The sequence below is a fragment of the Stigmatopora nigra genome, chromosome 2 (assembly GCF_051989575.1).
Source record: "Stigmatopora nigra isolate UIUO_SnigA chromosome 2, RoL_Snig_1.1, whole genome shotgun sequence".
Lineage (NCBI taxonomy): Eukaryota > Metazoa > Chordata > Actinopteri > Syngnathiformes > Syngnathidae > Stigmatopora > Stigmatopora nigra.
Window position 1 is genome coordinate 8,169,678 of NC_135509.1, and position 27,853 is coordinate 8,197,530.

Sequence of the window (27,853 nt, forward strand, 5' to 3'; positions counted from 1 at the left end):
AGAACGGTGACCAACCAACATCTGGCGACCAAACGACCGGCGACCAAACGACCGGCGACCAAACGACCGGCGACCAAACGACCGGCGACCAAACGACCGGCGACCAAACGACCGGTCACGGAAGTTGATCAAAATGCCTGAAAAGTTGTTTGGCTTTCGATTCAATTTTAATGACCATTTTACGAATGTACACATTCCTCCAGTGATATAGAAATATACTAATACAAAATATTAAAAGTACCATAGTAAGCCATTAAACAATATTATTTTAATTTAACAAATATAGTCGAATGTGTGTTTCATGCCGTAGTATTAAACATTCTTTCCATTTGTTCTTTTGATGCCAAGTTTTATGGCAAATATTAGATGAAGTTGCTATTTCCATCCTCTGAGGGGGGATTTCACTATGTCAATTTCACTTTTTGTTTTCATGACAATCCAAATTATAATTATTAAACGGCTCTCAGGCAATATCTCCACTCGAGTCGCTTAACGTCTTATTTCCAGTTTCTAGTCGTGCCATCTGGCTTCTAATTAACTAAATCATATGTTGAATTGTTTGGTTGGCTGAGCGTCCGCCGTCCTCCAGGGACTCGCAATTGGAATATTTTTTTGTTTCCTGTGATAAATAAGCGCCATTGTTCTCTCCGGGGAAGCCGTCGCACTCCTCCACGTTGGAACGATCCACTTTCATTTACATACAAATAAATAAACATTTCTCTCAATTGTTACTAAAGACTCACAATATGGAAGAGGAACCAATCCAGATTGGCTGGTTAATTTTGTCTCTTGTTGACAATTTGCTTAGCAATTATTTAAAAGTCCTGATTCTTACATCTTGACCTCTATGACCTTTCCCCCAAATAACCCAAATAAATCCTTTTGTTCATTCTTGAGTTATCTCACACATAATCAGACAATAATAAGGAACCCAATAACATCACCTCTGCCTAATAAGAGAATTTATCCCTATGAGGGCATCCCAAAAATAATTTGGGAATATTTGTCTCCAAAGAACTCATTAAAATTCATTTGGCAATAATGGATTAGTTGAGCTAATTAATTTCAGTAGCCCTTTGAAAGAAACCATCACTATGTGAAAGTATAATCTTAATAATAGCATCATTATAGCTTTAAAATTCGACTCAATGACCTTAAAAAGGCGCTGCAATTTTCAAGTCATTCTGCCATATGAGCAAGAATTGAGCACGGTAATGAAAGTTCTGACCCTGAGGGATACCTTTTTTTATATTTTGCCCCACAGAAGTGATGCATGGAAAGATGTTCGCCTGTGTTTTTTTGCACGCGAAGGGCGCCCATAGCGCTCATCTCACGGCACCCCGGTGCCCATTTAGAGCATCCTCCTCGTTGTCTTATTATGCAGACAGAGTTCCTTCAAAAATGCGTCTCCTGCCAAGTGTCTCTCTCTTATGTTTCAAGTAAGCAACGGGAACCAAATTGTTTTCGTGTGAGCGCAATAGATACGCGTGTTTAGCGCTGTAATGCAAATTTGGTCCATGTGCTTGTAATTTAACAGTCAGTTGTATCCTAGATCGACTTTATCCACTGACTTTCAAGGAAATGGCATCAAGCCGCCTTTAGTATACCACAGTGGAAACTACTTGTGGAATGAAAGTCAATTTCATAAGTAGAGGTACCACTGCAATGTTCCTTCTTAGCTGTATGCATGCACAATTGCGCACTACACATACCTGTCAACTTGTATGTTTTATACGTATTTTATACGTTTTTTTTACCATTTCAAATCATGTACGCCGTACACCGACTTTTGTACGGGGAATTTTTTTTTTTAAATCGCCAATATTAATAACCGATCTCAACAAGACCGTTTTGGCTAAAATCCAGATAGTCTTGTAGACTCGTAGCCAACGACGCTACTGTCATCGATTGTTACGATTGTCACGGTATACCACCAAAAATTATCCTCAATCGTCTGTATTTTTTTTAGCGGTGCGTACGGCAATATCGATAAAGGATGACATGCGTATATATATACATAGAGTAAATTTCGTGGAAGCAAGCATGGAGGAGCCACCTAGTAAGAAATGAGTTACCGCCAGTAAACATGCGTCGTACGATGTTTGTACGTTTTTTGGGGGGTTTGTACGGGGTAATCATAATCATTTATAAGGGCAGTTATCGGCAGAGGTTGACAGGTATGCAATCATATGATGCGTAGTATGTAAAATCCAAACTTTTTTTTATCCTTTTCCCCATGATAGCGCTGTTTACGCGACATTGACATGCACCTGCTTATGGCAGGTGTAATACTGGTGTTCCCATAGCGAGCAATAATGATGTCGCTCACACTGGTACTCAATGCGCATAGGGAGGTTGTCTTTCGGCTCAGACCAACAAAAAATTAGAGGGAACATTATACCACTGTATAATTTTGAATCCCATTGGTTATGGTTCAGATCTGTCGCCACTAAACATCAATCATCTCTTGTTCTTTATTACATCTTTGTCTCATTCCAAGTTTGACCTCCAGGCATATTAATATTGCTCTCCGCGACCCCGAGGACACGCACAAATGGATGAATGAAGGAATGCCAGGCGTGCGCAGTAATCAAACTCCAGTCCATCTTTCACCAAGACGTCCGGCCATTTTTAGTCATTAAAAAAAACTAATTCCAGCCATAATAGCAACTATTTATTATTATTATTATACATACTTTTCTCATTTCAAATAGGGGGGCGAGATAGAAAACCTTCATATTTTTTTTACTCTGACGGACCACTGTTAGGGACCACTGGGGTAAGCGACTGACTGCGTGTGGTTACGAACGTGTACTTATGCCACCATAAATAAGGGTGTGGGAAGAGTGTGTCATGCATTATTAATGAGATCTCGGCGGCACACGCTGCTGGAAAAGAGAGCGCGGTATCAAAGGCTTGACCGGCTCTGCCTTGATATTCCGCAGACACGCGTGTTCATCCGCGCCTGTCGTCGCCACGTTGATCTTTTTTTTTCACATGGTAATGGACCCAAAAAGCTCAAAATGAAGTCAGGAGGGTGGGAGGGTATTTTTTATTCTTCAACATTAACCTAGCAATTTGATTTTGAATAAGAATTGACATGAAAAAGGTATTTGAGGTTTTTGTGTACTCAACTTGAAAGGTATTCAAATGTAATTTATATTTTGGGGAAGCACTGCGATTTCTCTATTTATTTTTAAAGCAACCTTTTATAAATTTGGTTTTTGTACATTTTAAAAATAAAAACAACTAAAATACATGTATATTATAAATTTAATTATTTCTTCCTCACTTGAAAACCACAAAAAAATGAATCCTTCTTGATTATTTTTCACTTTTTGTAAAATAAAAAAACTAATATTTGATGCCAAAACTTATTACTACATAATTTTGGCGTGTTAAACTAAAATCTAACCCTTGTTTATCTTTTGGTAAACTATTTTTTTTGGAAAACAAGATTGAATGATTTTCTAGTATGTAAAAGTATTACAAAAAATACCATACGAAAGTACAAAGGCCAAAAAACAAAACTACCAGACCATTTTCTAAAGGTTAATCTTCATAATAGTAGCATATTCATAAGTTAGATAAAGTTTAAATTAAAAAAATGGTGCATTTAATATCTCTTGGTTTGTAAGTGATTAAGAGATAAAACATTAGTTTGACATTCAAAATGACTTCAACACCTTTAGTGGAACGTCTATTGCCGTCAATGGCAGCCACCAATTGGAACAAAGCATTAACCAATACTTCCCAAGTTTTGCAGTACAGTACTTTGACAAATGGCTCACTTATTTAACACTTTAAGCCACGCCATTAAACCGGTATTGCGGGGAATTTTATTCCAGCTTTACTTAGCGTAAATCTCCACAACTATAAACCCAACTTAAAAAGGTTTATAGGTAGCTCCTGTGTAACGGAGATAGTAAAAATCCAGCGCAAGATTGTGATGTGAAATAAATATAACAACGCATACATTTATTTATATCACATTTCTACTCAGTACTCTATTTTTTATTTATTTCTTTTAACTATTTCCAAGTGGAGTGGTATATGCCCGGAGCACGTATAAACCCGAAGACGAGATGCTACTAGCTTTTATTGGCCTCAATGATGTATATAGAACAGCATATTGTTATATGTATGAAGGTGTGCTTGGGTTTTTTTTATATGATTTTTTTATTACACACTGCAAGCAGGCATAATACAAATCTAATAATGGATGGATGTTGTATACAAATGTATGGATATGATGCATTTGGAATTGCATTTTTGGCTTTATAACAACGATGTGTTTGTGCTGTCCTTTTTTTGAACAGAGTACGCAAAATAAAGGGCTTATTTTTGTCGATTATGTTCAAGAAACGCCCGATTTAACGTTTTGGGAGAAAAATGGACACTCTCGGTGAGTGGGACTTGACATGTGTCACTTTGTTTGGATACTGTTGGTTACAAATCTTGAAGAGTATTTTTTCTTAGCATCTCAGTACTGTTTTAGGGTCCCTTTCGATAGTAATATTGGCAGCACATTTGTGTCCACATGGTTTGTTTTCACAGGTTAGAAATCTGTCAATTCGCCACTCATGTTGATTTAGGTGGTGTGTATACTATCCTTTTTATTTCTATCTCTGTTATTTGTGGACAAATCCCAACAGAATTGGGTGGAAATATTCTTGAGATGGTTACACATGGATTTATGGTGCCCCTTTTTAGTTTATTTTTTTGCACCATGGCTAATAGATTAATTGCAGACTTATTATCTTATAAGGGCATGCTCGCACATTTATACATACATATATAAGCACATATATACGCACATATGTACAAGCACATATATACGCACATATATATAAGCACATATATACGCACATATATATATATAAGCACATATATACGCACATATATAAGCACATATTTATACATACATATACATACATACATACATACATACATACACACATATATAAGCACATATAGACATACATACACACATATAAGCACATATAGACATACATACACATATATAAGCACATATAGACATACATACACATACATATATAAGCACATATATACAAACATACACATACAGACTTCATATTCAAGAAAATCATCCGTTTTCCCAATTGCGCATTCACTCAAATGACCTAGCAAAATTTCTTGTGTATGAAATAACACCTTCATTTTTTGTTGTTTTCTACCCCCAAGAGATCCACGGTGTAAAGGTCTAAAGAGGCCTAGCATAAAATTCATTAGAAATCCCCATCTGGGCAGTGCGTCTCTATTCCGTCGCCTCGTCACACGTATATTTTCACAAACACACAAGCACGCAGACACTTCTCGTCTGCTTAATATAATCAGCGCAGAGCGGAGATGGGCGGTTGAAGAACATCTGCTCTGGAGACTGAGATGTCTCTGATCCTATCATAACCTCGGCTCATTATATCCTCGCACATAATGTCGCATCGTGCGCTAATTATGGAAACACTGTGGCAGAAGGCGACAGATTAACAAATATATGCCCCCTACACCCAACCTCATCACTAGGGTGTCATGACTATGAATCCCATTTTGAACACGTTGCATAAAAGAAACACAATAAGTGGGTTTAATTATTTAAGAGACAAAAAGTCATTAAGATCATTCTGTGTGCAATTAGAACAATTAGGGAAAATTCTAACACTCATATTGTTTCATCATTAAGAAGAGCATGAAATATTTGTTCTGGAGCTGACGAGAAAATTGCTAATTCCATTAAATGGGATTGAGACAAATTATGTATTGAAAGCGTGGAATTTCTTGCAATTGAAATGATTTGTCTTATTTATTATGTAGCAATAAAAATAGAAGGCAAAGATTCAACATGCCAAAATTACTGTTTAAATGATGTAATATTTTCAAAGAGTATTTGGAAGTTTTTTTTGTTTGACTCGTGCAACTCTATAATGGTTTAAATATTGAAATATGAATAATTTATATAACAGTTCGCCTCTGCAGAGATGAAACTAATGATGGGGGGCTTGTGATTCTATGAAACTGACATGGAGACCTACTGAATGCTAAATATGTTACATTTTTTTGTCTTATGTAGCAATAAAAATACAACGCAAATATCCAACATGCCAAAATTACTGTTTAAATGATATAATATTTTTAAAGGGTATTCGGAAGTTTATTTGTTGTACTCGTGCAACTCCATAACGGTTTAAATATTGAAATATGAATAATTTATAAGACAGTTCGCCTCTGCAGAGATGAAACTAATGATGGAGGGCATATGATACAATGAAACTGACATGGAGACCTACTGAATGCTTAATATTTTACATTTTTTGTCTTATTATGTAGCAATAAAAATACAACGCAAACATTCAACATGCCAAAATTACTGTTTAAATGATATAATATTTTCAAAGAGTATTCGCAAGTTTATTTGTAGGACTTGTGCAACTCTATAACGGTTCAAATATTGAAATATGAATAATTTATGTAATAGTTCGCCTCTGCAGAGATGAAACTAATGATGGAGGGTCATGTGATACAATGAAACTGACATGGGGACCTACTGAATGCTAAATATTTTACATTTACGCTTCGTGACTCTACTAGCAAACATAACAATGTTAAAAATGAATAATCATCTGTAAAAAACTAAAAACTGGCACAAAACGGCAGAGTGAAACCAAAAAACTGACTTTGTTGGGTCTATTTATTTAGAGAAACAATATGCAAAGCATCATCAAGTTGCTTTCTCACGTTTGATTTTCAATCCAAAACAAGAACAAAGTGACAAAATAATTAGAGCTCCAGTTTGCGCAAAATTTGTCACCTTTCGTGTTAAACACAATTGCACATGTCTGGAAAAATGTGGCATATTATGCACATAATTTATTGTACTGTCTTCCATTTGGAATGTGGTGTTTTTGCATGATTTTGAATCAGAAAAAGAGTTAAGCTTCTTAGACCCTGGACAGGATGGATAGATTTTAATGCGTAAAGTTTTAGCTGACATTTTATGCCACAAGATGTTCTCAAAGTTAGACAACATTGACATTGGAGCGAGTCTGTGGAGGTTTCCTCCGGGAAATTGCAGTCAGGCTCTCCCACGGGCATCTAAAGCATCTCTTTTTTATTTTATTTTTTTATCACCTTTCCACTGCGGCCTTCTCCCTGGCCCTTTGCCTGTCACTTTATCAAATGGCAATATAAAAATCAACATGTTCTTTATCCGCCCTGACCTCCACGTCTAGCGTTTGATGGGTGGCTGGCTTACTTGATCCAGACGTTGTCATTTTCCGCTACCAGAGTCAACATCTTTTTTTTTTTTATTAACCCTGACCCCTTGTAAGCTATCTAACTCATTTTATATATTCATTATGCATTTATTTCTAGACTATATTAATTCATTTTTCGTACTGCTTATCCACACACTGTGAATTGGCGTGACCGGACGTTTGGTCGCCGGTCTTTTGGTCGCCGGTCAAATTTACTTATATATTAAACAGTACTTGGATATTAAACAGTACTTGGATATTAAACAGTACTTGGATATTAAACAGTAATTAGATAATAAACAATATTTAGATATTAAACAGTACTTAGATATTAAACGGTATTTAGATATTAAACAGTACTTAATTATTAAACAGTACTTAATTATTAAACAGTACTTAGATATTTAACAGTACTAGGATATTAAACAGTACTTAGATATTAAACTCTCTCTCATGAATATAATTTTGAGAGCTACCTTCAACAGTAAACTCTCTGTCACCATTTGACTGGCAACCAAAAGACCGGCGACCAAAGGGGACCAAAAGACCGGCGACCAAACGTCCGAGCACCCTGAATTGGTTACCAGCCGATAGCAGGGCACAATGACACAAACTATTTAGCTTACTTTTAGCCTAGCATGGATGTTGGAGGAAATATTTTGAATTACTGCCATATTTCCACTTTTTTATTTTATTTATTAAAATATGTTTAACCTTTTTTCTTATTGGCATTCATTTTAATTTTTAAATTAATGTATCTATTTGTTGCCACTTTTTGCACTCATTTTTTTAATCTAATTTCTTACTCCGTAAATGTTTACCATGGGTTTGTTCCCCAGTTTTAATCAGGCGTTTTCCTCTTTGCCCTATGTCAATCAATAAACCTTATAATTATCCTCCTATTGGATTTGCCTCTGCTAACATCCTAATATTGATACGGCAACCTCTTCCTCTTATTTTATATGCTTATAATGATATCTTCCCAAACAGGGTTGGATGGACATGAGGGGGTGGAGGGAATACAAGCGCCTCTGCGATAATGCCGTAATATTAACGATCTTTTAGGCCATTACTGCTCTCGACAGTATTGCTTTGTTGTGTAAAGGAGAAAGCAGTGTGCTCTGAATGGACCATTGATTTCAGGCTTTGGGAGCCTTTTTTTTGCATGCACACACAAGGGAGTCTGGGCTTGATCTCATCTTTCCAGTCTATATGCGCTCGTCTTTTTTCAACATGTTGCCGTGGGGATTTTGCCTCCCAAAAAAATATATAGTATATATATTATATATGAATGCTATGCTATGGCAGCATGAATTGTTTAAGATGAGAATTTGTTGCTGTGTGTGCTAACTGAGTCATTTGTGTTTTTGGGTGATTAAAAAAAAGGCTCATTAACCATTTAATGCCCAGATCACCAAAAAAATAATAGCAAGTGAATTATTTTTGGATGCTGAGCCTTTAATGGTGCTATGGAAAACAAATATTTTTATATAATTTGTCTGGAATTTGTATTGTATCCAATTATCAATTAATTCTTGTTGAAAATGGCACATTGCTCAAAAGCCATATATAAAAAAAAAAACGATACATTGGGTCATATGGGTTAACTATTTGGCTACAAGTCAATTGGGATCTTCTCTTTCCCTTTAAATGTGAAAGCTAAAGTAAGGTTATGTTCACTGTGCAGATTAAATTCCATTTTCTTTGACCATATGCAGCCCGTAAAAATTATAATTGGGAATCACAAAATCTTTGTCTAGTGCTATTATTCGCACCATGGTACTGAAAAGCCAAAACTACTGGATCGGATCTTGGAAGCAAAATCCAATACTTTCCAAAAATAGGCAGATCGGGTGCCAATACTGATACTGAGTATTGGATCAGGACGACACTAGTAAATCTGGTTTCTTTGGGGGTCGCACTTTTCTGCCAATTTATGAGGTGTTTAAACTACTTTAACCAATATTTATTTTTACATGCTATTTTCACCAGCAGTATCAAGAACCAAAACTGTCTTCTTCATCTACCATTGCCTTGTTCATAAAAGTCATTTTTTTTCTGGCAAAACTTTGAAAAATGTATCCTTTTGATAGCCTATTATTTGAATGTGAGCCTTCATAGTGCAGAAACATTCAAACTCGATCATATATATCCCAATAAAGGCAAGCACCAGGTCAGCTTTAAAAACCTTCGATTTGGCCTGTTCGTACCGCATAAAAATGTCAGACACGTGTCATGCATGGCCAAAAAAAAAATCAATAAAAAATCAGAATTGACTAACAGCACATGGCTATAACTGCCACCAGAGTCCCCAAATGTTTATTTCCTACATTTTTTTTTGCGGCTACCATATTAGTCCTCCTCAACAACTGTAATCATCATGTTGAGCGTCCAACACTTCCAGTAAATTTCCTTTTGCTCGCTCGGCATGATTCTTCCTCTCTAGCACGTTTAAACATCCGTAGATTCCCCACCCTCATTTTCCACCCCCATTAAGGCTGCATTGCAGCCGGTAGTGGCTCTTCTCGGGTCTCCGGTGGTCACCCGCGGTGACAGAGTGGACTCATTACGGTGTCGGAGCTGAGCCATCTTCTCTCCGATCACAGAGGAGGAGACTAATGAGCAGTTACAGCGAAATCGTTATGGACCACCAGTTAGGGATGCCCATTAACTCAATTGTTGCAGTGCTGAAATTTGCTTTATTTTCTTGTGAAGAAACCGACGATCAATTGGAGAAAATAGCAACTCGTAGTCACTCTCTCAGGGACTTGAATTCTTTACGATGGACGACGCTATTCTTATTACCCAAATGAAAAAATTGCAATACAATAGTGTTGAAAAGTAGTCGTGCCTCAGTGTGAGATTGGACTTTTATTCAATACCTGGAAGAGTTGTAATGGATTGTTTTCCCTCGGAACCGAATAAAGTTAGCGTAAATGCCTCATCGGTTCGAGGATGTCTGCAAAAGATGGGGGACCACTTATCGACAAGTGAGTTAGATCACAGCAAGCATGGAACTATTGGTAAACAGGCTGATGCTTTTTCTTGGAAAATAGTGGAAAATTGAAGAGAAGCTCTTTATTTGTAGACTAAATAAAATGGAGATGTAAAAATTGCGTGTTTTTGCATATCAATCCGAGTCACCCGATTTTTTTATGGACCTGCCAATATCTGAACTGAGACCCCAGGAGTGTACTTGGGAGGAAAAACTAGTACATCTAAATGTCTTTTTTATTCCTCAATTTGAACCCAGCCATCTAAGAGGGTTATTATGATGTTTTTTTCTCCAAAATCAATTGCCAGACACAAAATAAGGTTGCAAAAAAATGTAATAAAATGACAAAATTGTGTTCTAGCTGCAGCCCGACAAAATGACGTTTACATATTTGCTTCTCATGAATAATGTAATATAAATGAGCCACTAGCAAAGTTAATTCGTTCATTCATCTTCCGTATATCGCTTATCCTCACAAGGGTCACTAACAAAGTTAAACACATTATCATTGATAACTATTTTTCCCCATTAAATTTAAAAAAATACTCAAATTACCCAAATACTTTTCCCTGTCTTCCCACAATGTTTTATGGTAGTACCACTCACTATTCTGCTGAATACCACTTCTTTTTTTTGGTTCCCTTTATGCTTAAAACCATAAAAATAAGAAATACAGGCAACACATTGGACTGCTTTACAATACTTTGCCCTTAGCGAAAAATCCAAAGTTTGATGCAGTAGTCGAAGAATATATTCCCACAGGGGTTTGAGTACGTTCCAAATATCTGCATTCATTTATAAACCATAACACGTCGACAAGTTTTTCAATCAAAACCTAGCAGTGTGTGTGTGTGTGTTGAACAAAGAGATATATAGTGAGCGATATGCTCATTAGTCGAAATTTCCACATAGACAGACATATATACACTAACACATTCTCCCCCCCATATCTCCCACAAGTCCTGTCATGAATATTTAATAAGCCGCTGCTCTCCACTGACGGCTGTGTGTATTTGTACAGATTTGTACATGCTTGTGCACATATAGTCTAGTGACAGTAAGGTGAAAGATTGTCTTATTTGTATTGGCTTTACAAATGTGATGCATCGATGTTGAGGTAAATGTTACGATAAGATAACTTCATTGCAGTGAGTAAGTGCACATTTAGAACAGTTTAATATATAGGAAATTAAGTGTATATTTGTTGATAGCTGCATCCTGAGGCGTATTTTCTTACTAGCGATGTGAAATATTGATGTGGAGGAATGAGTGAGATTTTGGTGCAATTCTTACATGGGTTATTTCTATCAGAAATTGTCTGTATGCATGTAGAAACATTGCTGAATGTTCTAATATGTCCCCTGTGGTATGTTATGCAATATTTCTTAGTATGAGGTAATCAAAAATCAAAGATAATTTGGAGGGAGTTGACATTATCTGGCTTAACTTGTCTCTCTCTGGTAAACATGTAAATAATGCATGTAAGACAATTAAAAATAGGAACATATACAATGTATGCAGAATAAACTTTCATATCACGTTGTTTAATATTCAAAACGGGGTTCATACAGTTCATAAAAACTGACGGGATGGAGAAAATTTTGTATTTTATTTTAGCATTCCAAACCCAAATAAAGTAGCTTTTTAACCTTAAACAAGAGAAATGCTCTTCCCTAATATTTTCTATATAGTCCAAAATTTTGATTCCAGTTTAATTTATGGAGTATCAAAACAATAATCCACATCCATCAGGACTCTAAACTTGCGGTAACACGACACACAATCCCTTCTGTGTAATAACTTCGGGGTGAGGTAACATGAAAAGGCGTTGGGTGGTGATCTGAAGGTAAGTGAGAGACTGTGAGAGTTAAATGATCTGCTCGGGGGGTGATACGATGTATCCATCACGACAGAATGCCAACGAGTGTGAAAGGATCACTTATTTAGGTCTTTGCCGGGAAAACGCACCTTATGGAGAAGCACTACCAATTTTGTCATATGCAGTTGCTGGGTATGATGACAATTAGGCTTTTTGTCCAGTCAATGATGATGACAAAGCCTATATCCGATTATAATGTGTGATAGCAGTCCCTGTACCTAATATGAAGACCCCAAATCAGAATCAAAAAAATGACAACACCAACTTTTCTTAGCAAAGTCCAGATTCTGAATGACAAGTGATCAGTCTATAAATCACTCGTCTTTGCCATGATTCACCGACGTGCCATTTTGTAGGCGGCGAAAAAGACGCACTCACTCCCGAACAGTAAAACCTTTTCACTCTGACATTATTATGCTGTACGGTGTGGCCTTTTGCCTCACGGTGCTGTAAGACCTTGATAGCTTGCACCGTTTGAGCTGTGCAAAGGAGGGATAGTAGTAATACTGTATATCTATGTCTGCTGCCATTTTTGCACATTCACCATCATTACACAGACCAATGATTTCGAGGATGTTATGTAGTCCGCTTACTGAAATATATATATTTTTTTCCCTTTCATTTTCTCCTAGAAACTGGCTACAACTGCTGAGAAGCTCCAAATGAAACATCAGTGGAGAGACGAATATGATGTGAGGGGATTTCATTAGATTATATTAACTCTTGGGGAACCATCATTTAAAAAGAGTTAATATTACTTTATTGTTATTTTATATTACACTCGTTTGTTATAGTCAGCAATTTTGTGTGTTGCAATTTTCCGACTTTGCCGTTTTAGAGGAGGTTATTATAATAATTTAGTCATGATGAACCATGTATTAATAATGCACACTATGTAGTGGGAGGATTCCCGTTTATGAAAGCCCTCATGGCTATGTGTAGCGTTACACTAAAAAACAGGTCACCATTGACTTTTGACATTATGGTGACAATTTAACAATTTTTTAATGTATTTTCAGGATGATGAAATTGCCTACTACAATTCCAAGGACAATGTAAGTATTTTTATTCCTTTGACAACAATGTTTGTGGATTTAGAATTTTTTTAACCAAAAGTAGTCACCTAATTCAATGTTAAAGGGAATAAGAATACTGATGATTAGTGCGAATTCATACCTGTCAACCTCTGCCAATAACTGCCCTTATAAATGATTATGATTCCCCGTAAAACCCCGCAAAAAAACTTACAAACTGTTTGCAAGGTTTTTGGAGGGTCTGTACGGTGTTTGTAAGGTTTTTTGGGGGTCTGTACGGTCTTTGTAAGGTTTTTGGGGGGCTTGTACGGTGTTTGTAAGTTTTTTGGGGGGTTTGTACGGGGAATCATAATCATTTATAAGGGCAGTTATGGGCAGAGGTTGACAAGTATGCGAATTAGTTAGTTATCCTTATTTCCTTTTTCCAAATCCCTTGTCCCAAGTCCACAAGAGTATCAAAACCAGGTCTACGTACCCCTTGTTCTTTTCCAAATTTAAACCGTCCCCATTTGGATAGTACATAACACTCAAAGCCACAAACCAATTCAATCAAATTCAAGATGGGTCCTAAGACTTTTGTCACCAAAGCAAATTGAATATGTCCCAACCAAAATGCTGTCCTACCTTTCACATTGCCATTCTCCTTCATCTCTGCACTTTCTGCTCTTGTCTTGCACCCGTTAGCTTTCATGCTTTCTCATCTCCTTTCAAGCTTTCATCTTTTTTTAGGGGGGGGGGGGGTTTGTAATTCATCCCTCCTCCCCGCCCCTGCCGCCTTTCTATTTTGCAGGTGAAGAGGTTCCTGCCATGGTTCTCCTCTAATTGACAGATAAGATAGATGAGGTGGCTGTATTGTTGCTTTATTAGTAACTCACTCTCTTCCTCGATTTGCTCCTCCGCCTCATTTGTCGTCCTCCACATCGCAATACACAATTCTTCACATATTCTCAGGATAATACATAAAACAGAACTTGTAATCAAAATTCTATACAACATACCCGGTCTTAAAGAACTGTTGGGAAGAAGTTTAGGAACTAAAAACAAAAAAAAAACGGGTTGCCAAGGTTGTAGTCAGAATTCAGTCTTTAGAATTCTCACTTTAAAATCTGAATCATGGCCATTTTTTAAAAATTCAATAGCCTGAATCCATGTAAAACAATATTATTTCATGTTTTTTCTTTTTCTTTTTTCTACCAATAGCTTGAAAGCAATGAGACAGAGGGACGCAAATACCGACTACGGCCGGACTTTAAGGAGGATCCGTCGTTCAGACGTCTCACGGACTACGGCCACACAGCCGTGCACATCCCTACCGACATCTACGATGGCTGTGAGTTCATAAACGGTCGCCATGGCTACAACCGACACATTACAAATTGCAATCAAAGATGGGCACTCTTGTCTAATATGCCACTGTTGATTTTGTGGCCTTGGTCACTTCCTGATCATTTAAAGCGAGGAGTCGGGAACCTTTTTGACAAAGAGAGCCACAAACAATTCATATTTTCCAATGTTATTCCTTGTGAGTCATACTACGAATTTAAAAGTCAAAACACATACATGTAAACAAGTGTCTTTTCATTTTTTTTTTTGTAATTTCAACACTCCTAAAATGAATATTTTCAAAAATATTCTTATGCTGTTGCCAATCAATGAGAGGATGCATTCCAGAAGAGTCTACTGCAAAACAATGAAGATTAAAGCAGTTTTAGATAATATATCTCAGTTCTGTCACCAGCGGTTTCCATATTTTTGCTCACAGGTTAGCAAAGAGCCACTCATCAAAAGAGCCACATGCGGCTCCCGAGCCATAGGTTCCCTACCCCTGATTTAAAGTCACATTCAATTGATTTAATTCCAATTTCTTGCCTACTTGATAGTTTTGTCTATATTCCAGGGTTTTAATTGTCCTAACAACCCATTAGCAAGTCTCTTCTACCAAGACCAATGGCACTCTATTTTAAAAAGTTGAGTCGAAAAACCAAAATCGGGACCGTCGGCAAAGCTTTTTTTTCCCTATGACTAGATTCTGGAAACTCATTTATCCCAGCGGGAGCGACCTCCTAGACAAGAATCCATGGCGCTCATTAATTAAAATTCCATGAGATGTGATGTGTCAGCATTCGCACGGCGGTCGAGGGGACGGTGATATGCGTTCGAGTCCTGCTGTGGATCCGTCTGGCCGCAAGGTTAAAGACCTCCATTTTTTTTTGGTGGACTTTTCCACTCAGCACAAAAATATGAAAGCAGATCTTGTATGTTGTTGGTCTCTTGAAGTTCAGGGCTTGTTTGTTAGTTTGAGCTCGAAGATGCCGTGACTGCCTTTTTTTTGTGCTGCTCCTGTGACAAATCCTTGGTTATATTCTGGGCTGGCTGCCACAATACCTGACACTCGAAGATGGCTTGTATTGCTCCAGTGTAATGAATAGCGGAGCTGCTGGAATTTATCATGCGTAGAAGGGTGAGCTGATGGTTCAATGGGGGCAGAAGTCTGTTTAAGCATTCATATGGGGATGTTTTTGCAAAAAAAAATGTGCAAGCAAGGTGAGGTAAATTCACCTGTAGAGCACAATTCAACATAATGTCATTCAATGTGCTTTACACACATGGAAAGGAAGACATGATTAAGAAATAGAAATAAAATCATAACAAGATACAATGCATTTTTGGGAGAAATTGCGTGTGTCGTTAGTAAAAGTGCAGTGATTGACTGATAGTAATGTCAATGGGAACTAGTTAATAAAAATTACATTTAAAATTGACATTAATTTTGGTCATTTTCGTTTACACTATATTTTGAAGACAAATACAACTAAAAGTGATAGAAAATACATAATAATGAAATCAGAGCCTGTTAAGGACGAACAATTCTGGTTGTGATGTCACAACCAGAATTGCTTAAAATTGTGGGCGTTCCCTCTTGCATTGTTTTGGGTGGGATAATTACTCCATTTTTTTTAAAATCATATATCGAAACTCCTTTATCCTTTTTCTTTTTGGGCTAAAAATTCTTTCCCTTCTTTTCTGCATTTAGCCGGAGAACATTCTGTCTCCTCCGTTTATTGATTTCATAAATACATTTACAACACAATGAGATGAAGAGTCAATAGTCGAGGGAACACGAGAACGAACAATTAATGGAGGAATTTTTCAAAAGTTTTGGGTAGATTCGAAAGCAATGCCAAAGCTGTAGCGTTGGATACTGCGTGATGAAAACAGACTGTCACATTTTTCGCAGCAAATTGGCGTCTTGGTCAAAGAATGTATTTTTTGTCTCATCGTAGACGGTAAAAGAAGACATCTGTACATTTTTGAGGCTTTCGATTCGCTCAATTTGATCTGCACACCACAAATGTTCCAGGAATAGATTTTTCTGAGCCGGCTGCAAGAAAATTGGATTTTCTGGTTAAAGTGGGAGGCGGGGTTATAGAATAGCCTTCAATCAGGCCTGCTGTATGGCTGGAAATACAGTCGATGATGGACGTATCAGAACGGTCATATGTGTAAGATTGAACGCGACAAGAAGTCAGAGTTGAAATATCGGCCAAAGAAGTCCAATCCATTTGAACTGGGAAGTCTCGCCACAACTCAACCAATCAAACGGATTGGACGTTGAAAAATTGAAAAAATGATTGGACATATATCCTCGTCAAAGCTCTAATCGAAACCTAAAAATCAAATATTCATTTTTCCTCTCAAAAAAAAGGGATTTAGACAAATCATAATGCCTAAAAAAAACTGTCATTTCAGTCGTAGATTAATTTTACTTCTCAAATAAAACCATAAATACGACATAAGCCGCGACAAAAATGATTTTGACACCCCTGTCCTAATAGTGCTTCGTTTTCTTGACTTGACGCTAAGCTAGTACGTTCCATCGTTCAATCCATTACACCTTGTCGTTCTCATTATGCACTGCCAGCTATAGTGCTAGTTTATCTCCCTACATTTAAAATTCTGCACTTAATGAGGGAAATGCATAATGTGCAAGCACTCACACACTGACACACACAAGCTCGTGTATATTTCCATTTAAAAACAATAAAATAGCTAGTCTAGGCAAACAGAAGCTTCATTAACTTCCGTCTCAAGAGGCATGCGTGCAAATGCAAAGTGTTGCACATCGATGAGCTGCATCACAATCAACCCAATAAATAGCCATCTATTTCATACACACACTTAAAGAAATATAAAATAGAAAGTAAAACCCAGTAGAGGTTATTATTTCTGGCCAAAAGAAATAAAATGCAGGCTAAATATCAAGTGGATAATGCTTCTAATTGCATTTTTCAATACACTCTGGTGTTAATCAATAAAAGCTTGTTGCGTAAATCTTATTGAATAAGTAAAAACGGCGTGAATAATTGAATGCAGGTTTCACACAATTAATGTAAAGACTAAATTAGAGGTGGCAAATGTGTGGGATGTGGCTCGGAAGTGGCCACCGAGGGGTCCAAGCCGGCCCACGGCCGATGTATAGAATTAAATGCTTTCATTTTTGGAGGGTGCCGTAAATCCAGATGTTTGTGATTTGGAACATCCCTCAATACGAATGGAAATTGATCTAAAATGTACCTTAGAATGGAAGTGAAAATAAGTAATGAAGCAAAATGAACTAATTGGCTGCTATTGACAACGATAGATGTCCAATAGTGACGTTTGGTCGCCGGTCTTTTGGTCGCTGGTCTTTTGGTCGCTGGTCTTTTGGTCGCTGGTCTTTTGGTCGCTGGTCTTTTGGTCGCCGGTCTTTTGGTCGCCAGTCCTTTGGTCGCCAGTCTTTTGGTCGCCAGTCTTTTGGTCGCCAGTCTTTTGGTCGTCAGTCTTTGGGTCGCCGGTCAAATGGAGGCAGAGAGTTTACTGTTGAAACCAGCTCTCAAAATTATATTCATGAGAGAGAGTTTGATATCTAAGAGAGAGAGTTTAATATTTAAGTACTGTTGAAATCAGCTCTCAAAATTGTATTCATGAGAGAGAGTTTAATATCTAAATATCTACTGTTTTCAACAGTACGTAGATATTAAACAGTACTTAGATATTAAACAGTACTTGGATATTAAACTGTACTTAGATATTAAACAGTACTTAGATATTAAACCCTCTCTGTCAGATATTAAACTCTCTCATTTATATAATTTTGAGAGCTCGTTTCAACTCATTTGACCAGCGACCAAATGGACCAAAAGACCGGCGACCAAACGTCCGAGCACCATGTCCAATTCACTGAAACTGACATCTAGCGCTGTTAATGGTGGCAAGTGAGTTAACTTTAACCCCCCAAAAAGTTCTAGTTGGCATTAATGAGACCCGCCAAACAGGGAACAGTCCCAATAATACCCGCGGGCCACACCTTTGACCCACCTAATTTAACATAATCCGTGCTGTCGGCGGAATGAAACACGCGTGCAAATGTAATATTCTCAGTGGAAAATTGAATCCTAGAGTAAAAAAAAAAAAAAAAAAAGTGACCCAGTAGGGGGCCAGTGCCAGTGTTGCGTCCCCCCCATCGATCATTGTGAGTGTTCCGTAGCTCTTGGCTGTCCAGGTGCTGTGTCACTGCATCCATAATGCCTGTTGCCTCCCACAACACACACTATCAATCACAAAAGCACACCCACAAACACACACACACGCAACAACAAGGCCATAGAAATGTGGGTGTTCCTTTTTGTGTGGAATGTGTTTATTAAAAATGAGTTTGCATTGACTTCACAGTAGCTAAGAAATTAAATGAAAACGCATGTGATTATTTTGACTTGTTTTTAATCAGAATGTTGTTGTCGCTTATTTTTTTAGCAACTATTGTGCTAAATGAACTGAACTGGACTGAGGAACTGCAAGATGTATTTAAGAAAAACCGGGAGGATGATCCCACGCTTCTTTGGCAGGTTTTTGGAAGCGCAACAGGTCTTGCGCGTTACTACCCAGGTAAGACAAAAATAATATCAATTTAAATGTATAAACATATGTTTATGGCTGTACTGCAATTGGGCCTGAATGATCAATTTTATCACTTCATTATTTTCGATGAATAATTTAAGTAAGAATATTTTGAGTTTTTGCTTTTTTGTAGTTTTTGTCAAAAACAAAATCTAGATACCAGATATTCAACCAATTATTCCACCATTTCTTTTATTTATTAGGTTGTATTTGGGTGTTCACAGCACAAATAATAGGGAAAGAAAACAATTACACTTAAAACAAAAAGTCTTCCTTCTTTCCTTTACAATACACTTGTTCAAAATTCAAACAGTTTTTCCCACCATTTGTGTTTATCTCTGTCATGTTCTTCTTATATATTATATTTGAGGTCATATCGCTCATCCCTAACTCCATTTTTATTCTGCTCCTATCAAGATTTTCTGTTCATACCAAATCCATTTTGCCCAGAATTTGAATGTTTTATTCAAATGACATCGACCCTACAGTCCCCATATTGACAATATGCACCCATTGGCATGCATAAGGGCTCAACATAGATCCCTACATAATACCATACTACACACAATACACAACAAACCAATCATTCGTGCTTAAGACATAGTATTTTCTATTCATGACATGGTCTGAATGTGACATATTCACTAGCTTGGACTACTTTATCACCTTTTTGTTTTGAGCTTCTACTATGCATGCAGGGGCTCATCTTTCACGCCCACCTGTACTAATAGCAAGCGTGCAATTGTCAAAGCAATTTAATTCACTTGGCTCATCTTGTCATGAGTTATATTCTCGGCTGTGGAATTGAATGATGTGGAAGAGGGAGTCCAGAAATCTGCCATTTATTGGACGTCCCGGACCCCGGTGGGAGCAATGTCTCGTAAATTAAATAAGCTATTAGTGGTTTAGGTCTCTTGGCTGTATGAGGAAGGTGTAATCAAGACACTTTTCATGTCCTACAGCGTCTCCTTGGATGGACGCCCGCAAGACGCCGAGTAAAATTGACCTGTATGATGTACGCCGGAGGCCGTGGTAAGAGATTGTCGTTGCTCGGAAGATACAAGATTGCTTGTTAGTAAAACGTGCAGGTGACATGGTGTTATTTCTGGAAGTGTTTAGCGTGAATAGTGTTGGCTCGTTTGATGGTAGAATGATGTATGTTTTTATTGTACCGGATTTTCCGGACTATAAGTCGCATCTTTTTCATAGCTTGGCTGAGCCTGTAATGTGTATTTTTTTTCTAATCTGACTTCCAACTATTTATGTTTAGATGTTAGGTATAAAAAAAAACACTGTTAATGTGTTACATTGATAACTGCCTATTTTATATGTTGTTCCCTATTTTACTATTACTTTCACGTGTTTGTTTTTGGTTTTAATTATAAATTCTCCCCAGCAATTTGACTGATCTTTACATTAGGACGACTTACATATTTTATCCTAATAAGATTTACAGGTTTTAAGTCATAGTTTCTTGTTTCACAGAACAAAATAATACAACAAAATAATGTACTGTGAAATTCGTTTGCAGGTACATTCAAGGGGCCGCCTCGCCTAAAGACATGCTCATCCTGGTGGATGCGTGAGTTCATTTTACATTATTGATTTGTCCTTTTATTATTTAACCTAATCACAACTTATATTTAATTTTAATTTTATAAATCTATACAATTTATTTTTGCAGGAGTGGCAGTGTTTCCGGATTGACGCTCAAACTAATCCGGACCTCCGTCAGTGAGATGTTGGAAACATTGTCTGATGATGACTACGTCAATGTTGTTTACGTGAGTGTAAATTTAAACCATTTTTTGTCTTCACATTTTATCTGTAATTCTTTATCCTCATGAGAATTACTGCTATCTTCAGATGTGTCTGCAGATGCATTGTGGGAATACAAAAATAATCTATAAAAAAATCAAAAACCATTGCGATTTTGTAGAGCAGTGAAGTAATTAATCACAATTAATTGTCATTTTGTCCTTGTTGTTAGGTACAATAACCCAAATTTGTCATCATCTTATAAAATATGAATTGAAAATGGCTTTTCTTTTTCTAAATATATTTCTCATGTCGATAAACACAACGACCTGAATTTAAAATGATTCACTCGATAGTGTGTCTGACTATACTCTTAATTCATTGGCTTAGAGAGTTTTCATTTTGCTCTTGACATTTTCTCAAGGGTTTTAAGGATTCTCAAGGGTTAAGCACACTCAGTTGAAGGCACAATTGCTTTGTTTCACATCCACACACAAGCAAGCGGTTCATAGAGATGGATGACATGTAATGAAGTATGGATTTCTGCCACGTCCAAGCAGGCCTTTAATCAAATACCTGCTGCGTTGGATGAAACTTTGTACTCCCCTACTTTTATATACCGTATCTTCCAGACTTTTTTTCTTAGGCAGCTGGGCCTGTGTTACTTATATCTCTAATTCTTTTTCACTCTGACTGTCAGCAGCCTGTTATGTTGTGTTGTTTTTAGGCTACAGTTACCCAAAAATAATTATATGTAACATTAATAGGTGATTATTTTGTCTGGAACCTATATTACTATTATTTTAACCTGTTTTAGGCTTTAATTAGTTAAAAAAATGTATCCTCCAGTCTATATAAATATATATGAATGTATATGTGTGTTTATATGTATAAGTATGTGTGTATATGTGTGTGTATGTGTGTATGTGTACTATACTATACACTATACATGTGTGTTTGTGTGTATATGTATAAGTACTATACATGTGTGTTTGTGTGTATTTGTATAAGTACTATACATGTGTGTTTGTGTGTATATGTATAAGTATGTGTGTGTATATGTATCTGGATGTGTATATGTATAAGTACATGTGTGTGTATATGTATAAGTAAATATGTGTGTGTGTATATGTATAAGTAAATATGTGTGTGTGTATGTATAAGTATGTGTATCTGTATATGTATAAGTATATATGTGTATCTGTATATGTATCCTGGTGGATACTTTTTAAAAAAAAATAATTAAAACAGGTAAAAAGTAATTGTAAAATTCAAATGAACTACTTTTGCCTTCCAGCATCATAATCCATTTTTTTCCACAGACAACTTACAGCCCATGAATTAATGTTCCAATCAGTTAGTACATTTATCATTCCCTTAATTTCCTTTATTCCTCCTTTAATAAATCAATGAACAATGCAGCAAATGAAGTAAGGTCACACTTCTCCGAGGACGCCATTTTATCTCGGTGTCATCCTCTCAGTACGTCTGTCGTTTCATCCGCGGTCTCGCACGTACTGCGCCAGCGTCGCTGCCCCCCAACTGGAGGTGTCAGAACTTGACGTGCGATCATTAATCGCTAATGTTAGCACGGAATCCTTCCTTATTAACAGTAGTCAAGGGACCCAGTTGGCATTTGGTCAAGGAAGCGCGTACAAACTCCCTGGACAGCTGTTGTAGGTCAGGGAAATGCCTGTTTGATACCCACTTCCCATTCTTTATCTCTGGTCTTTTTTCTTGTTCATGTGTGCCCTCTTTTCTCCATTCTGCTCATCCAATCTGCTCTCTTGGGCCCTGATACCCGATGAATCCCCTCCTAAAATGGGTCCATCTTGATTACTCACACAAAAAGATGTGGAAGTTGATTTACTAGTTCCGAAAAAATGTAAAATACTAAATATTTGCCAATGTCTCTACTTACAAAATATTCAGGTTCAATGGGAAGATTTTGCCCCATTTATATTTTTAAAACATCATGATATACATGTCATCATACATATAGTCACACCCCTTGTTTGTAAACCTACACTTAATTAAATAATAGACCTTCCTTTTGTTATAGTTCAACTCTAATAATTTTCAAAATAGCAGTTAGTTGCATTGATGATTTCGCTAAAACGCATTTGTATTTAGTCTAAGCAAATTTAAAAATCCTTTTTCCTGACCCTTGCTTAAAATTAAATATAAAAAGACCACTCCTTCCTGCCTACAGCACAATCACCATCTGTTTAAACATTGCACTTTTCATGACGTCAACTCATTTTTTTCTGCACACCTCGACACACCCTTCCAATTTCCTCATATTCCCCATTCATAACTCCTCCAATAGATATGACAACACCAACTATTATGTGCACCTCTTTGCTGTTTACACACATTTATTTGTTGTCATACTTGGAGGCGTGTGTGTGTGTTTTATCCCAGCTTTTCAGTCCAATTGAAACGTGTTTTTCTGGTGTTGTTGAAGTACAAGGCTAAGCATTCACATAACACACACACACACACGTGTGGGGTCAGATGTCAAATTGGTGTGCTGAACGGTTTTATTACTATTCTCTAAGCACTTTTACTATTTGCCTTCATTAAGTAACTGGCTTGACTTGAGGTCGCCAGGCGTCCAATTCCTTTCAACTGGGAGGATTGGTTCACACATTCAGATGTCATTTTTTGGGGGGTAGTTTTCCCAGCACAAAACATCCCAGAATTACTTTTTGGAGTTTTTACAACACTGCGATCATGCCTAGCCTCTCTGGATTAAAATGTGTGGGACGTCTCCCACCGTCTATATCACAGGTGTCAAAGTGGCGGCCCGGGGGCCAAATCTGGCCCGCCGTATCATTTTGTGTGGCCCGGGAAAGTAAATCAAGAGTGTCGTTAAGATCAAATTAAAATGAAGAGTGTAGATGTATATTAAATTTCCTGATTTCCCCCCTTTTAAATCAATAATTGTAATTTTTTAATCATTTTTTCCGTTTTTAGTTCAAAAATCATTTTGTAAAATCTAAAAATATATTTAAAAAAAAGCTAAAATAAACATTGTTTTAGATCTATAAAAAAACGAATACTCAAGGCTTTTAATCCAGTTCTTTTAAGCCATTTATAGAGAGAAAATGTAAATACTATATCTAAAATGGTCCAGCCCACGTGAAATCAAGTTGACGTTAAAACAGCCCGCCTATACCAACCCGAGTCTGACACCCTTAGTCTCTATGATATTCACTGCCAGTCCTTTTGAGCGATTCAACTTTCAATCCATGGAGTCTCTTCAAGTCTTCTCTCCTTCAAAAAAAAAAAAAAAAAACTAGACAAATAGGAAGATGGCGGTGCTGCATAACCTTGTTCTTATATCCTGTAGCTCCCATCTTGTTGCCATGGGTACAGAGTTGCGCTGCTTCAAGGATGTGAAGCAATTAGCGGGGTTTGTTGAATGTGTCTGTTTTTCCTCTGGCTCAAAACAACCAAGGCCAGGTGGGAGTTCACGTGCGTAGCGGGATGGATTTAATCTGCGGCTAGTATCTTTTTTTGCATAAGTGCGCTGAACTAAGTGGCAAAGCTTTTCACCTTAATTAGCCGGGCAGTGTGTTCTTTGAGGTGCGGGAAGTGTTGTACTGTATATTAAGGTTATTTTTCTTTGCAGTTTAACACCATGGTGAAGAAGACGGCATGCTTTGAGCATCTGGTTCAAGCTAACGTGAGGAACAAGAAGCTGTTAAAAGACGCCGTGCAGAATATCACAGCCAAGGGCATCACTAACTACACCAAGGGATTTGAATTTGCATTTCAGCAACTCGCTGCGGTAATTTTGGACCTCCCTCAATATTTTATTTGTGATAGGAATAGTTTAACATGTTTTTACTTATATTTGTCTTTTGGAGATTGTAAAGAAAATGTGGGTTTAATTTAAATTTCATTTAATTGATATTTACACTTACATGCATTTATTGGAATGGAAGTTTGCATCAAAATTTTGATTTTCCATGTTTTATTTCTTTACAGCAATTAATATAACTGATAACATTTTTTTTAAATTCAGCTTGCATAAAATATTCTTATTTGTTTTGGTATCTTTTCACATTTAGACATTTATTTCACTTATATTTTTCTTTGGAAATGACATTATTAACAAACTTTATTTATTTTTGTAAATGTTACCCATCTTAAAATTTTATTTGCTTTTTCTTAACTTTTAACGTCAGTTCACTGCTATGCATTGCTAGCATGCACAGGCTAAGTATGGGCAGCAGTAATATTATGCTAACCTCTGCTACCATCTGGTGGCTATTTCTATTTTTCCACCCAAATACATCATTTTCCTGAGCTGCCAAACATTTGACTCATATATCACAAAACTTATCAAAAACTATGCATACAAAGTGAATTTTCCTCATTTAATTCTAATCTAATCTTTTCATAGACAAACATAAGTAGAGCAAACTGCAACAAAATCATCATGCTGTTTACTGACGGCGGAGAAGAGCGAGCACGGTCCATTCTGGAAAAATACAACGCAGACAAAAAAGTTGGTTTCACCACCCGTCGTCACCCTGAATTATAAGTCCATACAAACTTGATTAAAAATGGACGCCATCTTGTTACAGGTGCGCATCTTCACCTTCTCTGTGGGCCAACACAACTACGATAAAGGACCCATTCAGTGGATGGCTTGTTCCAACAAAGGTGCAAGAACATTTCCATTCAATTTATGTATGCGCCATTATCCATCCTTGCTTAATTTATTAATCTCTTCTAGGTTACTTTTATGAAATCCCTTCCATTGGAGCTATAAGAATCAACACACAGGTTATTTTGAAATGCTCAATTATTGAAAAGAATCCCCCTAAAGGCCTAAGATGTTGTTTTTGTCCAATTTAGGAATATCTGGATGTCCTGGGTAGACCAATGGTTTTGGCAGATAAGCAGGCCAAACAAGTGCAGTGGACCAACGTGTACCTCGATGCATTGGTGAGACATTATTTATAAATTCTATCATCATACAGTTATACCTCACCACATCGGGCATCCGCAAAATATGTGTTTATATATAATTTATAGGAATAATTGTGGTTATTCCCTTATTGCGACATGTCTCGGAACCTATTAACTGTGATAAACGAGGGATTACTGTATAATAGTTTGTCAGTGGGGTAAAATTATCCAACAATTATCATTTGTTCAGTCACTTTTGAATAGAAATTTAAACTGATAAGTTGCAAATGTTAAAAGAATCAAGTTTAAAAACAAGCAATACAGGTGCATATGTTTTTTTTTTGCCAATAGAAAGATATTTCATCATTTTTTGGTATAACAAGCGGCAATATTTTTCCACTGAGGCGTGTCAGAACCGTAAAATTGTGGAGATTCCATTGAATGTTCATACTGGACAGTACTATGTCTGTTCAAATTTATTTTGAATTTTACATAATGGTGTATATTATGTTTGTGGCTCACTCAGGAACTCGGTTTGGTCATTACCGGAACCCTTCCCGTCTTCAATAAAACCAAAACCAAAGATGACAGGAACGGGGAGGTGCAGTATGAAGTTCACACATGATCGAAGATGTTGAAGGTAAAAACAGTAGAGGTCACCTGACAAATTTCCCTTCTTTTGTATCTCAGCATCAAAATCAGCTCATTCTCGGCGTGATGGGCATCGACGTGTCACTAAATGACATCAAGAAGCTCACGCCACGCTTCACAGTGAGTTCAAATTGTGGAATTTACAATTCATACCTGTCAACCTGAGTCAGTAAATAATCTTACTAAAAGTGACTTAAGGCCCCGACAAAAGGGTAAATAATTTTACCACATTTATTATTGAGTACAGCATAAAAAATGGAAATGAATAATATGTTCATATATCTTCGAGAGCAATCAAAGAACATATAACACAATATTAAATGTAATTTCAAAACACTGTTAGTACATTGTGAAATTAAGTTTCATTGGATTACATGTGTTAAAATTCAAGAACAAATTGACAGGTATGTCACTCACTTTAAATTGCATTTTCTCTTAATCAGATTGGGCCAAATGGATACTACTTTGCTATTGATCCCAATGGATATGTCCTGTTGCATCCCAATCTACAACCAAAGGTAGGCCTCATACTATAATGTCGTAAAAATAGGTTAGTTTCAGATAAATATTCATTTTTTAAACCATAAGATTTCGTTCCCTTCATCCACTAAATATAAAAATAGACAATAATTGCATTTATTGCTCTATATTGTTTCCAGTTTCACCTGCAATGGGAAGTTGGCATCCCCCAATGTAGTTTGTGTCAAGCTGCATTTTATTGTATTGTACAACGTCATCCAAACATTTCTTTTTCTTTTATAAAACAAGTTTTTGAATGATTTTCCTAGAAAAGGATCCACCACCGAAATCTCAGGCTCTATAATAAGTATGCAGTCACTTTTAATGAGGTGAGATCGTCCTCAGTTTTACACACAGAAGTAGTTGTTCCGTTTAGTAGATTTTTTTTTCTTGATAGGATTCTCCACTTAGCATTAGCATTATGCTTAATAGATCATAATAATCCCAATGTGAGCTTCTTCGATGGTATTATTCTTAGTCAAATGACATCAAAGTAAGTCATTGCAATGTGTAAAATGAACTATGAGTCTCTCTCTATATCTTTTATTTCCTTTCATCCGCCATTTTAGTCGTTTTTTGCATCCTTTCCTATCCTCCTTCGTAATGTTTGATGTCTTATTCTCTCTCATGCATCTTTGCTTCCCCTTGATCATTTATTCTTTTTTTCCCCCTCTTCTCTCATTTCCATGCTGAGATGTCATCTTTCATTGCATTTCCCCCCTTTTTACTTACCACAAAATGTAAGGAACTCATGCAATTTCAATCTCATTGAATATTTTACACACTTCTTAGCAGTCATTTTTATGTGATGAAAGTGTAACGTTCTGTATTTTTTTATTTTTTAGGACACTAATGTCCCTTCGTCCCATTGGCACTAGAATAG

General features: G+C 36.7%; 1 protein-coding gene across 1 annotated transcript in view; it reads left to right on the forward strand.

Moving 5' to 3' along the window:
• LOC144214677 (voltage-dependent calcium channel subunit alpha-2/delta-1) overlaps positions 1–27,853 on the forward strand; it is a 61,884-nt gene that overhangs the window by 8,259 nt on the left and 25,772 nt on the right. The window contains exons 5-20 of the mRNA XM_077743266.1: positions 12,778–12,837; positions 13,165–13,200; positions 14,380–14,509; positions 18,973–19,104; positions 20,079–20,148; positions 20,648–20,698; positions 20,801–20,900; positions 24,512–24,670; positions 25,289–25,393; positions 25,473–25,551; positions 25,625–25,674; positions 25,747–25,836; positions 26,327–26,401; positions 26,491–26,571; positions 26,895–26,969; positions 27,240–27,299. Coding sequence (XP_077599392.1) covers positions 12,778–12,837; positions 13,165–13,200; positions 14,380–14,509; positions 18,973–19,104; positions 20,079–20,148; positions 20,648–20,698; positions 20,801–20,900; positions 24,512–24,670; positions 25,289–25,393; positions 25,473–25,551; positions 25,625–25,674; positions 25,747–25,836; positions 26,327–26,401; positions 26,491–26,571; positions 26,895–26,969; positions 27,240–27,299 — 1,353 coding nt within the window. The remainder of the gene's footprint in view (positions 1–12,777; positions 12,838–13,164; positions 13,201–14,379; positions 14,510–18,972; positions 19,105–20,078; positions 20,149–20,647; positions 20,699–20,800; positions 20,901–24,511; positions 24,671–25,288; positions 25,394–25,472; positions 25,552–25,624; positions 25,675–25,746; positions 25,837–26,326; positions 26,402–26,490; positions 26,572–26,894; positions 26,970–27,239; positions 27,300–27,853) is intronic.